The sequence below is a fragment of the Anabrus simplex genome, chromosome 2 (genome assembly GCF_040414725.1).
Source record: "Anabrus simplex isolate iqAnaSimp1 chromosome 2, ASM4041472v1, whole genome shotgun sequence".
NCBI classification, from domain to species: Eukaryota; Metazoa; Arthropoda; class Insecta; order Orthoptera; family Tettigoniidae; genus Anabrus; species Anabrus simplex.
Genome location: NC_090266.1, coordinates 1026384246 through 1026403035, shown reverse-complemented (window position 1 = coordinate 1026403035; position 18790 = coordinate 1026384246). Strand labels below are relative to the sequence as shown.

Sequence of the window (18790 nt, the reverse complement as noted above, 5' to 3'; positions counted from 1 at the left end):
ATTTTAATTCCGTTGAAGGCTAATTCCAACGAGGATCTCTTTGCTACCAAGGAGGGTCATGTGTTTTAGTGCTGCCTATGTATATTCTCATCCACGTTGCTAGAAGTTATTTTATTTTATATTTTTATGGAGAATTATTCCCATCATAATGAAGAATCAGTATGCAGGACCATGTGTGAAACTGATATTTATGTGAAACTGATATTTATTTCGTGTTGCCATGACCATGACCATTTATTTCGGAGGTCAAAGTTCTAACAGTGTTTGTATTTCTGTATATTTTTGCTACATGGAAATGAGATCTTTGTTGGTGTGAACGTGAGGCATGTTTAGTAGCTGGACAAATTCGACAACATCTAAGCATTTACATTTCTTGTTGTGTTTGATTCATTTGTATATTTGTATGTGGTCCGAATCTACGTTATGTTTGCGTTTATTTGTTTTCCCCCTGCGTGGAGTAATGTCCGTAGTGTGCTCTAGATCACCTTAGGCTATTATGTAAAGTCGTTCTTATTTGACCGAGCTCGACAGCTGCAGTCGATTAAGTGCGGCCAGTATCCAGTATTCGGGAGATAGTGGATTCGAACCCCACTGTCGGCAGCCCTGAAGATGGTTTTCCGTGGTTTCCAATTTTCACATCAGGCAAATACTGGGGATGTACCTTAATTAAGGCCACGAACGCTTCCTTCCCACTCCTAGCCCTTTCCTATCCCATCGTCACCAGAAGACCTATCTGTGTCGGTGCGACGTTAAGCAGCTTGCAAAAAAAAAATTGCGTTCTTATTTGTGCATTTTCTCCCGAGACAATTAGGTACGCAGTGTTAGAAATTCACTGTGATGTTTATCACAGAGATGTAATGTCGAGTATTCACTCCGAAGTCTAATATACAGTAATAAGTTAAGAGCCGCTGTAGCATTTTGTAATTAATTCAAGCCCAGTTATAATCTGTGCGAGTTAAGTGCATAATTGCGATCAATTTTATCGAGATTTTAATTTCTCATTGTGTTATGCTTACGTCATGATCTGTTCGTTAATTCTATTAATGTTTTATTTAATCAAGTTTTCTTCAATCTTACGTCGTAGTCTGCCCATAATTTATAGAATAACGTACCCTAGTCTTGTCCGCCAACAACTATTATAGGTTCCCCATTGGTTGTAGCCTTGCCATAAATTTATTTAGAGGGAGTTTTTACGCACAGGACCCAACACGCCTGGGATCCATTGACCAGCTCGGAGCTTTACCACAAGTTGGTACACATAAAGAGACAGTATTTAACAGCAAAGAGTAGCACTCTGTTTTTGTGCCCTGCAAAAATAAAATTAGGCCTTAAATGCCAACTTGATGATGATGATGCTTGTTGTTTAAAGGGGCCTATCATCGAAGGTCATCGGAGTTATGAGAGTTATTGAATTTGATTGCGATAGCGATTAAACTTGTTCGAACCTTTTACGATCAATTTCAAGCGAGTGATATTTCCCATTATACCATTCTCAGTACATGTGACTATTCGCCTTATTCACCATTTTTAATTTGTTTGTTAAGACTGAACTTGTGTGTTGCGATGGACTGTTATGGTTTTGAATAATTGGAATAAAGTGTAATATAATTCCTGCCTTCTGAAGTATTTCAAACCTTCTGGAAACAACCGAAAGGTAACAAAGTCCTTTTTTGCTATAGGACTTATGAAACTGCTGGGGTTTTTTTTCATATGTTGAATCCAGTGTTTGGAACTTATTTTTTAAAGTTACTCTTCAAATTAGTTTTTGTTCTTTACGAACTGATTTCCTTCTCTTTCATAGTGCCTGTTGCAGACTGGACTCGATGCTGTGTATTCCCGTATTAGTGAATGAGCCTACGTACACTCGTCATGGATATCTCTTTCGCCCTGGAGGTTAATAAATGTATGGTGGCACGTTGTTCTGAATAACATGAAGTGTTATTGTTCCGATACTTCTTGAAATTATTAACGACATTAAAAATATGTTGTGACATGCAGTTACATTTCCATTTGTTTATAAATATACCTACATTTTTTTACATATTCTCATGTTCAGGTGTGAAAAGCTTTGCTTCGAATTCAAGACAGAATGTGCACGTTTGGTAGTGATTAGGTCGTCTAATACTTGCATAACTAAAAATGTGTTCAACAGAAATTAAGGAGTGACCGAACTGCCGAATTTCGTGAATAAAATGTTCCGATTACAATACTGCTAGACTTTCAGTGGATACGTATGTAATTTACCATAACAAAGCAGAACAAGTGTATTTAAGTTGGTGGTAGGCCTTTATTACAAGATCTACTACGAATCTTGTGAAATGATTTTATTGTGCAAAGACGAAGTTGTTATATGAAGAGTGTATTCAAAAGGCGCTATTCCCATCCAAAATAGTTGTGGAAGAACGCAAGGAAATGTATAATAAATGGCACATAAAACGTATACATGATCGAGTATGGTACTACTTTTAAGGAATTACATCTTTCTGGTCTCGATTGTTCATGACACTTGATCGTATTCAACTACAGCAATGCCTATGGACGGAATACTAAAAAAGAATTGAAGTGGAAATAGCACATTTTGAATAGACACTGCTCATACGTGAGTTGTGAACTAAATTATATTGGTACACAACTTACTTTCAGTTGGTTGTTGCTACTTATTTAATAACAAATGTACGCCTCTTTAATTTGGTTTTCATTTCTTTACCAGTCTCCCTGCAATCCTACATTTCCTATTTGTATACACCTGAGTATCTGAAGATGGAATATTTCATTTATGTTCTTCTGTGTACTTTCTAGCACAATCATTATTTTTTTGTAATCATGTAGTATCAATCTGATGCTTGGATCATTATGTGATACCCATTTTTTCGTGTGTGTGTAATTCTGAAGTCCGGATTTTAATAGGACGCATTTTTTCCACATAAAATGAGCTTTTTTAATGTTCAATTGTTTATATTAATGCGAGGCTTCCTTGTGGTGTGAGATTATGTTTGAGGTTATACTCCCGACAAAACCGTATGCCATAGGAATACCGGGTATCACATCATTACATACAACGTAATAACTACTGGAAAAAATAAGTACATGGGTTATAATATACTGAGAATTAAAACTGAACTGAACTTACTTAATTGTTTCGATAAGACACTAAACTAATCTAAACTTAAGTATACATCTTCCTCTGAAGAGATCAATAACATCAGGAAAGTCGAAAATTTTTGCCAAGTCATTTTCTATGGCTAAAATTGCCAAATGGTTCAGATGGTTTTGGCCAGTTATGCTTCCCTGCCATATTTTGACTGACTGGGCCAGTATGCCGAAGGACCTCTCAACAGTAGATACTGCTTATGGAATTGTGCAGAAACCCCTGATTACGGTGCACAAGTTAACAAAGTAGCTTCAAGTTTGTTCTCACAGATGGAGATGAGAGAAGCTTTTCTGAGTCACACACCGTACTATGGGTGGTCTTCATATGCAATATTTTTTCGTTTAAGCTGTCTTAAGTCTTAAGGGCACTCGGAAACAAGATATTTAGTTTTTATTTTGAGTTGATGACTGTTGAAATCCATGAAAGTCAAAATTGGTGACAAAGCTTTCATTTCAAAATCCAAAACAGGAAAAGTTACAGAAGACCTGAATTCATTTGTTACTTCTGTTGAAGTTCGACTTCAAGAAATTTTTCATATGCATTTGGTAGCCTGCTATGTCGCATCCTATTAACGAAGTGAGAGATGACGCCAACTGCTTTGGTAATTTATTTTCATTCCTGCAAAACGAGTTCCCACGAATCTCGTAAGTTCTGCATCTCATCAAGTGCATCTTTAACGACCTGGGTCTCAACATTGGGAGAAATAGTTCTGCTTTGAATAATGGCATTTTTCTGGCCAATAGCATACAGAACTTTGTGCCAAATTTATTATGTCAAAAGACCCTTGGAAGATTGAAAGTACTTCTTAATTCCCAAAACGTGTTTCGTGCTAATGGAGTCAAGGTAGTAACAATGTCTTCCAGGAGCAGGTCTAGAACATTGAGAATCGAAGGATAGTGCTATAGTATCTGGCGCACACACTGTAGTTTTTCACTCCAACGGATCCCAGAAAGGCTTTGCAGAAATAGTGGGACGTGTTATTTCAAAAATTCCCAGCGACGAAGGCTGCTAGAAAACAGAGTTGAGTGTTTCCAAACAAATATCAATACATCCTGATTCACTTTAACAGCAATGACACCAACTCGTTTGAAGGTCTGTGCTCCGCAACAGGAAAAAGTTGCTATTCGTCCTTATCCAGGTATTCTGGATTAAATTTCAGCAATGTGTGTCCGTATATTCGAGTCTTTGTCGTAGCCCTGTGCACGACAGTCTGCAAGTAGCACTTGAAGAGTTTCCAAAGTGGACATTATTTCGTCAGTCCATGCCTCGCCTGTTTTTCTACCAAAGTTCTTAAATTCAATAACTCTCAAAAATTTCGAGTATATTTGTTTATTTATTTTGAAAAATATAACGCAGTATAAGAACATTCAGTTCTTGGTGGTAGACGTCGGGGGTCGCATCAATAATTATTCCATAAAAACTGTCTCTTCTCTTTGATTCAGAATGGTTTTCAAATGTTTTTCACCACCTGGGGAAATACATCCATTTTGTGAATATTATGATAGGCGGTGAGCTTGGCCTCTTATGCTTTTTGTTGTCTTTCGGTTCGTTTTCTTCTACTTTGGTCAGATGTCCACGAGTTAAATCATCATATTTGCCAATCAGTTTCATTATTCTCAACATATTTCCGTTGTGAACATCACCAATCTGAGTAGTTTCCCACTGGAAAACTAAAAACAACTAAAAAAACTTTTAAGAATTCCGGCCCTCCACATAGTCCGGGCCCGGGATCTGGAGGTACACTTTGACCTCCCCCCCCCCCTGTGTGGGTATACTGTAGGTTATCAACACGAGCACAAAATGAAAAAATAAAGAAATGGACTTGACTGAAAGAGGGCGGAACGCTCGCTGTTTGTAGAAGACAGGCGAGACACTTTTATACTTCAAGTCAGATACTCCACACCTGGAACTTTGCTCGATATAATTCTCCACTTTTCTCTTAATGTAGGTTCAATCTGCTTTAGGTCGCATGGACACAGATAGGTTTTGTGGCAATGATGGGATAGTAAAGGGGCGCGAGTGGGAAAGAAGCGACCGTGGCCTTAATTAAGGTACAGCATTTGCATGGTGTGAAAAGGAAAACCACGGAAAACCATCTTCAGATCTGCCGACAGTGGGGTTCGAACCTACTATCTCCCGAATGCAAGCTGTTAGCTACGTGACCCAAACCGCACAGCCACTTGTTCAGTCTTAGTGTAAGTTAAGTATGTACTGTAGTAGTATATTTAAATGTAGTTCATCTGGTCCCTACAATTCTCGTTTCTACGTTTTGTCGTTCTTTATTACTTCTGTTATTATAGATCTCTTCGATTTCCAAATAAATGACACAATATTATTTATGTTATCAGTGTTATTTTCCTGGGTGTTCACATATAATAAAAATATTAACATATCTTCTTGAAAATTAATTGTATTGTACTATTTATGCATAGGAAGCGACTAAATAAATGAATACATTACTATAGCTCAGCCAATGCCATCTTCAAGTTATGCCAGCACTCTAAATGTCCATATTTAACTGAAGGTAGCTCACTGGCATAATTCTACCAAAGTTGATACACACATCCACAATATACCTACAATGAGTACTAACTGTGTATATTACTTTCTAAGTCACGTTACACTTTGGAGGTGATGATTGCTCTTTACAGAACTCTTTGGTGTGAAGCTCTGTATAACAATGAACACAGTATAAACTTACCCCTTTGTAGTATTCTTCTAAAGCAGTCTCATTAGTATAGGAATCTGGATAGCCAATAAGCTCCAGTATACTCTCAGCTTTTTCCACTGCCTCACGGCGAGTCCAATCATCCATCCAGTCAATTGCTTGTACTTGAGCAATAAATGATCCACGAATACTTTGAACCATTTCCATAGCCTGCATGAAATAAACATTGTTATATTAGAAAGTTAAGCTTACAGTGAAGTAGACGTTAAGAATAAATAAACAATTTCTGAGTAAAAAAGTAAGAAAATAATGATATCATAAATAGTCAAATCAAAACTGATAATGTAATTTTATTATTCACAAGTATCTTAGCACAGAGAAATGGAAATTCATTTTTGCTTCATTCTAAATTTCATGAGATGGTTAGAAAAATGAGAACCAAAAAATTGTGTCCCGTGAACTTCGTGTTTAAGGATTCAATAATCAGATCTCTAAACCCCCAAGATAAGCGTGATATAAAGTACATTTAGAGAAGAAGTCACACTAACTGTGTGTAATTACATATCATTCAAATGTACTGTAGTAATCATTGAACTTTATAGTACACTGGAGGAACTTCTACCATTGTAAGTGGCTCTAGAATGTGAGGCCTCGCCCTGCGACTAGTTATGCATGGTAAAGCATGGCTGCTACGAACGTCAGTCCGACTATGTTTATTTTCACAGCTGCCTCCAGTCATGGCAGGGTTGTGGTAAGTGTGCCGACGCCGCGGCTCGTCCATTCAGCTGACCAGAGTGCCGTATGACCTGTATTAAGACACTCTCCTCACCTGTATATCTGTACGGATTCCACTTTTATGGTAATAATAATTTCGTATGGCTACTACTAGCCTGGTGCAGGTGGGTGGCCGACATTTTCCGAGTACACGAACTGCGTATTGCAGTGGAGGAGAGTGCTGTGTCTGAGTTTTAGGGATGTCGGGGACAGTACAAGCACCCAGTCTCCGAGCCAGGGAAATTAACAAATTAATGTTAAAAATTCCAACCCGACTGGAAATCGAACCCTGGGCCTTCTGAACATTATGTGATTATGCTGACAATTCAGCCAATGAGGCGGAGCCATTATTATGGTGGCTGTGGCGATGTACAAATTTTATAATTATGCAAGATAGATGTGCAGTCCCAGGGTGCGTAAGCAACTACGATATGACAGTAACATTAAAATTATACTTGAGTTGTTTTCGATTGCCTGAAGATCCTGATCTTTTCGAGATAATGATTTGAGCTTTATTGCAAAATTTATCAATAGGACGAAAAGACGTGTTTCCGTAAATGCGATCACCCCATTTTGTGTGAATTAGAATAAACCGTGCACGTGAACTATGGTTGCCTACCAAAATTATAATTTTGCGACATAAAACTTCCGAATGGCTAATCTATAGAAAATCTTTACTCATAGAATGGAGACAGCTTTCATTTCCCACAGACTTTTGTGATTGTTATCTGCTACGGATGATGTCAATAACAGAAGCTGTCTTGAATACCAAATTGATGCCTCTTCATAAAAGTTGGAATTGATATTGAAAGACACTGACATTTGTGATGACAATTGCCTAAAAATTTAGGAATTTTTACATAATCCTTTTAGTCTCATATCTATGTAAATACCAAACTATTGTTTGTCCACGATTACAAATTCATATTTAATCTAGACACAGAGTTCAAAGGGCTATGACGTCATAAGATAAAGTAATATTTTATCACTGACGTATCCTCGATATTTTAGAAAATTATCCACTTCTTTTGACGTATTTCCTTCTTCACTAAATGTGAATACGCACCTCTTTATGCATGTTGTTCATGTTTCTGAGAACGAAAATTCGTGATCTTCAAGTTGGTGAAATTAATGTAAAAGGAACCGTAGATTATAAAAATGGACGGTTGTATGTGGTTGCCGGGAATAAAACAACATTGTTAGTGCCTTCTCTCTTTGATCATTTTTAAGACTCATATCGGTTAAACAACTTACAGGGTCAGATTTAGCAACAATGTGTAAATATGTCTTACGAGAAATATATCTATGTGGATTGAAAAAAATTGTGTGTCATAACTGACAATAATAAGGTGAATCATGTTAATGTTTCGTGAACTTACTGAAGATTCAGAAAATAGTTACCTACTCCTTTCAAATTGAACATTTTCCCATAATTACTTCGTTCTCCACGACAGTGTTCATGTATTTAGAAAGACTCGTTCGGAAATAATTCTTAGACAAGCGTAACATCACAAGGATATTACAGATAGGATCATCGTCATAAGGTCATCAGGCAAATTAATGAAGTATGTTATAAATAAAGAAGTATTTAATGAGATTGTACTCGTATGTACGGTATTTGTTTTGTTGATTGACTTCTTAAATATTAAGTTTACAGGACAATGTTGACAGTGATGTAGGTTAACACTCATCCATAACTGTTTTGAAATATGTACAAGTAGCCGAGTCTTAATTTTCCCCCATTTGTGTCTAGACAAAGGACGGTGACCACCTCCCTCTGCGACGTTGCTACATAGTGAGGGCCAGGTGATGGCTAGATACAGCCGTGATCATGATGATCATGATGATCATGATGCTTCTTGTTTAAAAGGGCCTAACATCTAGGTCATCGGCCCCTAACGGTACGAAATGAGACGAAATGTAATGGCAATTTAAAAGTCCAAAATCCTCCACTGACCAGAATTCAAAACGTAAGGACGAAGAATTCATGGATGCATATGAATTTAAAACAAACAGTGGATCCGACCCGCAGTGTCTTGCATTCACAGAAACTAGCGTTAAACAATAGTATTACTGACCAAGGGACTGCTTCTACATCACAATACTGAATCGATGATGCTTGTAGTCTAAAGGGGTCCAAAATCCAGGCCATAGGCGAATCATAATGGTACTTGTCTGTGTCTGTTAGGTCATCAGCCCAGAGGCTGGTTGGATCCTCAAATAGCACCACCAAAGGTTATGCGGAAACCCCAACAACCAATGGCAGCACCAAAATGAGGCGTACTAGGCAAGATGAGGAGTGAGGTAGTTCGCCATTGCATTCCTCACTGGGTCAGAAAGTACTATTGCAGCACGACTGATCCTATGAGCAGCACCTTTCGTAACACTTAGATGCACTAGTCATGCTCTGAATGTCATTACTCAGCACCACCCACACCCCAGCAACTTCCATATTGTCACAGCCATGGATGTTGACTGGGACTTCGGTGGAAGCTACACTTTACTCTGGCCTGTGCCAAGAGATGGATGCAAAAGTACTGTATCCATCAAGAAATGACACAGAATGGTACTTATCGCTAGGAAAGTAGAACCATGGTATTTGTCATGTTGCGGTACTAATGAAAAGTAGCGTAGACTTGCGGTATTCCACTCATTATGGTACTACTCACAGGTAATGTGATGCGTACATGTAATACAGACCTATGGTGTTTCCCACATTGCGGCGCCATTTACAGGCAACACAAACCTATAGTATTCCGCATGTAAGTGTACTAACCACAGGGACTCACACTATCCCGTGGTGTTCCTCATATAGTGGGTACTAATCATAGGCAAGGCAGACCCATGTTTTCGCTCATACATTGGTACTAATCACAGGTACTGTAATACCCAGCCGGAAGCACAAACTGTAGGTACTAATCACAAACCTATTGTGTACGTAACATAGTGATACTACGCGCAAGTAAAAGCGACCCATGGCGTTCCCTGCGTGATGGTACTTATTACAAGTAGTCTCATGGTTCTAATTCGATCCTCCCCTGGACGCTCCTTTTAGTTGCCTCTTCAAGGAAAACTATTTATTTCACACTTGTGACTGAAAATGACTATTTCATGCTGAGCGTACGACTGTCCTAACAGCATACGGAAAGGGAAGAAAACTGAAGAAAGCAGTGCTACAAGAATGATGGCCTATTTTTCAACAGTTTCTTTCTACTTTCATGTCATTTGCATTCCAACTACAATAATATTTTTATCGAGTTTGTGTGTACTTGTTGCTTCTGTCCATCAGATTTTGTCAAGGGATACTTACTGTGGTATCAGTTTTTAATGTACATGTTAGCTAGTTCCATGGATCAATGACTGTCGGTTTCCGAATTTCAAGATAGGCAGCGCCAGTCGGATTTATTAAGAATGGAAGAGTATCCATTCGGCACTCTATGCCGTGCGATGTCGGCATGTAAAAGATCCTTGGTGACGCATTTCATGATTACCTAACAAAATTAATCAAACTCATCATTAGGTTACTGTACAAAAGATTTCCGTTTACTTCGCCATCTGGTAGAGCAAGATGGAACGACGAAATTGCCATGCAGGCAGTCTAAATAATGCCAAATAAAAATGTCTGAACACGGTATCTAAAGTTTTTTAAGTTAACGCTGATTTTGTTGTGAAGTAAGGTAGGTATGTATTTTATAAATTTCCTTTCAAACGCTGTATGTTTTAAAGAAGCGTATAGGTACTGTAAGAAGAAAGAACAGGAAAACTTGCTGAATACAGTTATTTATGCAAGGAACATTATTTCAAGAACGCAACATTTACTGTATTCGGAAAAAATGGAGTAAATATCTCATTGAAGAAGATGGTGTTCATGATGTCTTTGACTTCCTTCAATATGTGCTGCAGACTCCGAAGAAATGTTGCCGGGCTGAGTGGCTCAGACGGTAGAGCGCTGGTCTTCTGACACCATGTCGGTGGGTTCGAACCGGGCTCAGTCAGGTGGCATTTGAAGCTGCTCAAATACTCCTCCCTCTTGTCGATAGATTGGCACATAAAATAATTTCTGAGGGACAGAATTCCTGCACCTCGGCGTCTCCAAAAACCGTAAAATTGGTTAGTGTGGCGTAAAACCAAGCCAATATTATTATTATTATTATTATTATTATTATTATTATTATTATTATTATTATTATTTATATTGGAAATACATATTATATAAATAGGTCTGTAGTGCAGCCGGGCTGAGTGGCTCAGACGGTTAAGGCGCTGGCCTTCTGACCCCAACTTGGCAGCTTCGATCCTAGCTCAGTCCTGTGGTATTTGAAGGTGCTCAAATACGTCAGCCTCGTGTCGGTAGATTTACTGACACGTAAAAGAACTCCTGTGGAACTAAACTCCGGCACCTCGGCGTCTCCGAAAACCGTAAAAGTAGTAAGTGGGACGTAAAGAAAATAGCATTATTATTATTATTATTATTATTATTATTATTATTATTATTATTATCTATAGTGCACTCAGACTAAAAGTGGATCACCTTGAAGCTTCTGTGGGGAAAATTAGACTTAGTATATATGTAAAATATGATACATTTAGACCTAAAAATGAAATCACAATAAATCTAGTTGCCTGCCTATTAATCTGTTTTCACCTTTAATATTCAGTGAAGTATTTAAAAAATGTATATTGTTAAGTTAGTAATCAGGTAGACTCAAGACTACTTTTCCGTCCACAGGGTGAAAATAAAGTATCTCTAAATAAGCACATCACATACTTTTGCCACCGGCACGACTAGTCGATAAGAGGCCTCACTTCTCTTCTCTTCGGAAGTTGTTCCAGTTATTCTTCTTTAATTGAATGGCAATAATAGGTGTTAACCTAATACGAAAATTAATTACTGCAATACACATGTATCGTATATGTGGATTACAATAAACAAATATTCTCTCCTCCGCTTTTAGTTCCCCGAAACTATAGGAATAGGATAATCTATTCTTAAACGATCGCCTGTAGAAATAATGATTTCAAGAAAACCAATGACTCGCCGTAAAATTGGTAGGAGGAATAAATTGGCCACAACTCTTTGTGGTTTTGTATTGCATTTTCTCTATTGTGCCAGTCAAATGATCGGAATCTCTGCAGAAATATTTAAGTTCGTATCTTTAATACATTGAGGATATCCATGATTCTAAATATAATGTCTTATTGCTAAAATTGAACTTAAACTACTGTAAAAGAAGCCTGTGAAATTACCATAATCTTTGAATATTTTAGAGAGTTCTAAAGAACAGTGATTGTTAGGCTAGTGTATAAATAAGTTCATTTTAACATTTATAATTTTATTTCGTCCCCCAGAAAGTTCTGAAAGTGGTCTTATGTGTGTAAGAACAAATGCAACATCCTGCCTCCAAGAGTTTACGGTATTATAAACGCAGACGCTGCTTCCCCTGCACACAAATAGCTCTCATCCGGTATTATTTATTTATTTATTTATTTATTTATTTATTTATTTATTTATTTATTTATTTATTTATTTATTTATTTATTTATTTATTTATTTATTTATTTATTTATTTATTTATTTATTTATTTATTTTCCCTAAATTGTGCATGTACAATCTAGGGATGGTAGATGGAGAAAGGGCAAGTCTCACGTACATGGAAGTGCCTCCATCCCCACATGAACGTTTACATAATATCAATCGAGTATTTACATATGTAAGCAATTTTAAATGTACATATTTACACTTCAAACACTGTACACTGTAGAAGTTGAGCTCCCGTACTATACAGTACGAGTAAAACGTGTAAATTCGATGCGCATAATTACTGTAAATTGCTTCGTTATCTTCATGCTGAAGTATCTCATTGCGCAAGGAATGTTATTTATTGAGACGTATCTCGTAAAGAAGCCATTCGTGAAGAGTGTGCGGAAGTTTCTTTGACGTTTTCTTGCGAGTACGTCAAAGTTATACGTCCGCGATTTGTTGAAAAAGAGGCGTGACATGGATTCTACCTCAAACAAAAAGTGCTACTACATAATGTACGTAAAAATTCACATTTCTAATACACGGAGAACTTTATGATCAACCCATTAATTTGTAAACGGAAAATCCGTGCTGTAAAGTCTAGAGTGCACTTCCTCAGTTCCACATCTTAGCAGTTGTTGTTGCTCGCTTTGGGGGAATGTTCGTAAATATTGTGCCATGCACGTGACTTGGTCCGTCAACCGCGTACACTGATTTTATGGAAGAGAAGCTGTAAGATATGCGATCCCGGCTTCACTTAAATCTTCCAGCCACCTTGCACAGGAATGCGGCGTTTTATCGAACTTTTTTGTTTATAAAGCATAAAATCCTTAACCTTCACTCATATGAAATGCTGGTGGTTCACATGGATCAGATTCCCCATGATAACGCCTGTCTCTGGGTGTTGCATACTGCGGTTGGGGGAGAGATATGTATTCTTCTTATCACGAATGATGAAGCTGGTTTCAAGGAAACACAGTGGATACGTACTATGGGTGAGGAACTTCATCACGATACGAAAAAGTGTGTACGGTATTGAGTCGGTGCATATACTGACTGTCACAAGCGAAAGGAACGAGGAAATCAATTATCTAATAACTAATGACTAATTAATTCATTCACGAATGAACCATCCTTGTTACACCTGCACATCATAGTAAGTGCTGAACATGATGTTCATTTTCATTCAAGCACGCCTGGAACCTTCAGACAAAGTTACGTAATATCCGTAACTTGCCTCTTCCAGTTTCCAGTTTCCAGTTTCGTTTTACAGGACGTCGGCAGTTTTTGGATTGTTCCTGTAAACTCTCTGTTTGAAATGTCCCCACAGGTAAAATTCGCGCATACTGATATCGAGGAAACAAGCTGAGCATAGTCTATCACCGATTGTTCCATCACCAAACACCTTTTCCATTGTTGGACTGGCCCACTGCACTGTCTTGCTAAAGTAGGCAAGCTCTCTTTCTTCCTTAGTTATAAAGAAAGGGGATGCGTATCATTCTAAAGCAGGGCCTCTCAGGGTGGATGCGCGTGGTGCATGCACTGTGCACGGTGCAAAAGACGACTTGGCTTGGTTGACCAGAGTGCAGACCCCCCGCTCCTTGATTTGGAGCAATAGCGCTTACTCTCTCTTTCCTCACGCCTGTCTCGCTCGCTCCGCCTGTCTCCCTCTGCCCCACTTGCGCCGAAGCGCTCCAAATCCGGGCTGAGTTGAGCCGAGTATAGCCGAGTAGAGCCGAGCTTAGCCGAGTAGCCCAGAGACGAAGCGTTGATCCGAGCCATGCCGAGCGGCATCGATGCACAGTGCACGGAGCTCTTGCGCCTCGATCTGCACTCGTGAGATTTTGGGCGTTTGAGAGGCCCTGTTCTAAAGTATCTGTTTCATAAACCAAGAGCATCAGCACAAACATTTTGAATTGTCTCAGTGTGTTCTCCGTCGGGTTGATTTATGTATCAGCGCTACCGGAGGGCATATTCAACATTTCAAGTAAGGAAGAGTTTCATGTGGTATGCTGCTATGTTCTGTTCCATTGTGCTTCCTATGCTTACTGTACTATGTAGAGTTGTAGAAAATGATTTCTAACATGGAAATAAAGTGTTTCGGGTCCGATGTCCATATAACATATTTTCTTCTTCTATGTGTGACGAATGTGTCCTGAACGTTTGTTCGTACCTTGTTGTTACACCCTGTATACAGCGTCTGAGTGATTTCCTAAGTAGCAAAAACATTTCTTAGCATTTATAGTGGCAGTATGGTAAATTGTAAAATAAATGCTTACCCTTTTCCTGGATGCCTTATCGAAAAATCTTCCAATGTACTTGTAACCAACAGCAAAATTTAGTGATCCTGATGTTGTTTGAGTGCAGTGAAGCCACCTAAATCATCAAAGACAAATATTAGAATCTGCCAGAAAAAATATTAACTATCAAAGATTGTATTGCATATTACTCTTTAAATCTGGAAACGCATAGAAAGCCGTATTATATAATGCTATCATATGGTATACAATTCAGCAAACATTAAGTAATAAGAAAATATCTTTAATCGTTTCCCAGAGATGGAATTTGTGGTTAAGCACTTATTGAAATAAATATTAGTTTATGTTTATTAATTAGAAATATTAGTCTCTGAAAATATGTAATGGCGCCCTCTGGCAGCATCAAACACCACATGCTAATCAGCATACTATGGTGTAATACAGAGCTAGATGGAAGGAAAAGAAAGAGATCTTGCATTGGTGCTTCCACTTCAGGAAACATTTTGATGTGAAGTATATGAAAATTCTTCTATTTTATGAGGTAAATCTGCAAGGGGTAGCTACTGCGAGTATTAGAAAACATCAACTAGGTATAGCTACTCCCATCATACAAAGTGCAATCTGTCAATTCAAGAGAGGACACACAGTATTTACATGTTAGCAACAAGCACGGAAGTAATACCTTCTACTAGGGATGTTCTAATAGGGAATAGCTAAGGAGGCGATCACCACACACCATGGTTAAGGCCTTCTTGACAAAATGTAGAATGACATTCCGTAAACCAGTTAAAACCATATCAACTAGAGTTTAATATATAACTATAACAATTTTGAATTAGTTATTATAATTTACACACAAACTAAACGATCTCATCTCTACATAGTATAATATATAAAGTCCTCGACCCGCTCTGTCTATTTGTGATGCTAATCTACAGAATCACTGGATGAATTTTGATTCGGTTTTCACCGTTCTATAAAGCATTTCTAGAGAAAATTTCATGTATAGAAATATTCAAATATGACCAAAGAAAGCCGAGCAGTAACGATTTCAGTGAAGCAAGTCGAATGAAAAACGACCGCCCATGCACCTGTCTTAGCTTACGCTGGCTAATCCGTTAAAGATGAGCGTACGAATTGTTCAGCATAAAAGGTTATACAAAAATGTACACGACAGCATATATATATCATTAACACAGATCCCACTATAAGAGTTTTATGTCTCCGTTTGCAGTAAAATTCCAACATGTACTTCTTAAATTAATCAATTTATCCCTGTCAAACTAAATTGTTTATTCACCTCAAGTAACTTATGTAGATTAAAATGTAATTTACAGTACGTCATTTTCATCTACACTTCAGGAGATACCGTCGTTTCCATTCTTCCGCGCATTCTCCATTCTGAAATATAGAAATGTAACGATTCAAGTGAAGCAAGTCGAAGAAAAAACGGTCGTCCGTGCGTCTTTTTTAGCATACGCTGAATAAACCGTTAAAGGATAAGAATTGTTTAGTATAATACGTTCTACAAAATATGGCCACGACAATATGTATCTTTCTTTAATGTATAGACCACTATAGCCGTTTGTATGTTACAGTTTGCAGTAAAAACATCAAATTTGAAAACAACTTTTTAAATTAATCAGTTATTACTTATAAAAATGAATTGTTTATTCACCTCAAGTAACCAATGTAGATTAAAATATAACGTAATTGTCATCTATCCTTTCGGAGATATCGTTCGTCTTAATTTTAACGCGCAAAATCCATTCTGAAGTATGGAAATATAAATGACCAGTTTCCGAGCTAGTGAGTAGATTCCGAGCTAGTGAATAGATTCCGATCCAGCACGCGAGCCTCTCACCCAAGCTCTCAACGGTTTCGACCATCAGCTAACCGTCTAGTTAAGACTTCTGAGAAGAGTGGATGTGTTGCAAGTTTCACTATTAACTCCAGTTCACCTCACCTTTTCTGTATCCCATCTGAGAACATTTTATTCCAGTTTGTTTCGAGTTTCCCTGGTAATTTGATGCACCTCGGCTCCTTGCATTCAGTCTGTGAACATTTCCTTGCACAGGCTACAAAGTCGAGTTGAGATTGAGGGAGCGGGGATATGTTTGGAATGTTGCTCTTAATATCATGCACCTCGGCTTTTTGAAATTCCGTCTGTAAACGTAACATTGCAGATGATGCGACACAATAATTAATAGTTTCCCTGTGTTTTATCGTTATCTACAGTATTTGGTGGCAACATTTAGCAGTAATATTCATCCTGGGGAGGACACAACCCGCTCTGCAGCAGGGATAGAGCAGTTGCCGCATCACTCATTCACACAGGTAGGCAAGAATGACTCTCCATCACCTGTTCAGTGTGTACCAGTCTGTCAGTGACCTCGCTAGTATCCACTGCAGTTCGTGTGCGCTAGACTTATTTTCATGTCAAGCTTAAATGAGCATTTCAGACACATTGTGCTCGTGTTATCGCAAGGGCAAAAATGCTACACAAACTCGGGGGGAAGATTTGTGCTGTTTACAATGAAGGTGCGGTAACAGAGCGGACATGCCAGAAATGGTTTTCTAGGTTTCGATCTGGAATTCGCTCCTGACAGGGCAAAGCTCGTACCTTTTTTATCATAAACTGCTTTACGTCTCACCGACACAGATAGGTGATTAAGTAAGGCACAGCCCCAGCATTTGCCTGGTGTGAAAATGGAAAATCCCTGAAAATCATCTACAGGGCTGTCGACGGTGCGGTTCGAACCCACTATCTCCCGAATGGAAGCTGATAGCTATGTGACTCGAACCGCGCAGCCACTTGCTCGGTAAACCTCGTACCGAAGGCATTGTTACAGACGAAGAAAGAGTCAAGGAGGTGATTGAAAGTAACCCAAGGGTGACAGAGGGGGAAGTAGTTCATGTGCTGAATATATCGTCTCGCAATGTGAGGAAACACCGGAAGAGGCTTGGTTATATACTTTGTTGTGATGTTTGGGTGCTACATGAGTTCAGTGACAGCACGTGTCCATTTGTGACTCTTTACTAAGGCGCAATGAACATGATCCATTCTGAAACGTCTGGTGGCGGTTGATGAGAAGTGAAGCATATATGACATCATTGTGAGGAAAACGTCATGGCGAATGTTCCAGAAAACCACTGCTTTGCATTTGGTGAGATTGGAAAGGCATTCTCTTCCACGAATTGCTTCCTAATGGACATACCATCAGTTCATTGTGATGTTGCTCTCAGTTGGACCATCTGAAAGAAGTCATTGAAGAGAACCGGCCAGAATGAACAAACAGTGAAGTATTGCTCCATCATGACAACGCGAGACCATACGTGTCTATTGCGTCTCGTCAGAAGTTGCGGTCTCTTGGCTGGGAAGAGTTAATTCAACCACCCTACCACCCTGATATCGCTCCATCAGATTATTATCTATCTCTGCAGAATTTTCTGAATCGTAAACGCCTTGATTCGTTGCAACTCTGCAGAAGGACCGTTGAACAGTTCATTCAACAAAAGCCTGCAACTTTTTTGCGAAACTGGAAATGGTAAAAAGAAGTCATTAATAATAATGGAGAGTATTGTAAAAATTAGAACTTGCGCATGAAATAATGCCGATTTAGAGAATTGGATAAAATTTTGATTAAACCCTGATGTACATGTCAATAAATGCATTCATGTTCCCTTCTACCTGCTTCCCTGACAGCCGATAGAAATAAAGTTTACTTCGGTAGATTATCAATGTTTCCCATTGTTTCGGTGATGTTGCACTACTAACCTACTTCCTTCTATCCTATTAACATAGAGAAAATGTAAACATAAACACAGGTGTCCTTCCATTAGAATGGCCAGGAGTTACGTCGGCAATTTGTCCGTCCACACTGTTAAGTGGGCATGCATACCTTCCAGGCGCTACAAATGGTGATACGAATGGACTCTTGTCCCCACCAAATATATAAAATTTATGATAACCTATCAGTCAAGACGGAAGGCGAATATAGGCCATAGCACGTTGCACTAGAAACAAGTGCGTTGATCACGTAACAATGAAACTAACCAACAGAGAGATTGTCGATTGCCACTAACAGAGGAATAATGACTTCACAAAAACATAGGGAGACATCTTTCTCCAAACTCACCTGCCCAGGTTCAAGTATACTACTCAGTAGACACAGTAGTAGATAGTGAAGAGCTGTTCATTACCTAACATTTTTCAGGCATGCAACCACACAAGCTGATTTCGAGAGTGGGGGTGCCTATTATATTGTTACATAATCTACACCCGTCAAAGTTATGCAATGCGATGCGATTGGAAGTGAAACCTTTGAAAAACTGTTTGATTGAACTGACCGTGTTACAGGAGAAACGGTCTCAACACAAGAATCCCTACGATTCCTTCAGATTTTCCCTTTGATTT

At 38.5% G+C, this 18790-nt stretch overlaps 1 protein-coding gene across 1 annotated transcript in view; it reads right to left on the bottom strand.

The window, feature by feature from the left end:
* Positions 1-18790, bottom strand: part of LOC136863764 (neprilysin-11-like) — a 204022-nt gene that overhangs the window by 102151 nt on the left and 83081 nt on the right. The window contains exons 10-11 of the mRNA XM_067140117.2: positions 14395-14491; positions 5853-6029 (exon numbers count right to left, since the gene is read on the bottom strand). Coding sequence (XP_066996218.2) covers positions 5853-6029; positions 14395-14491 — 274 coding nt within the window. The remainder of the gene's footprint in view (positions 1-5852; positions 6030-14394; positions 14492-18790) is intronic.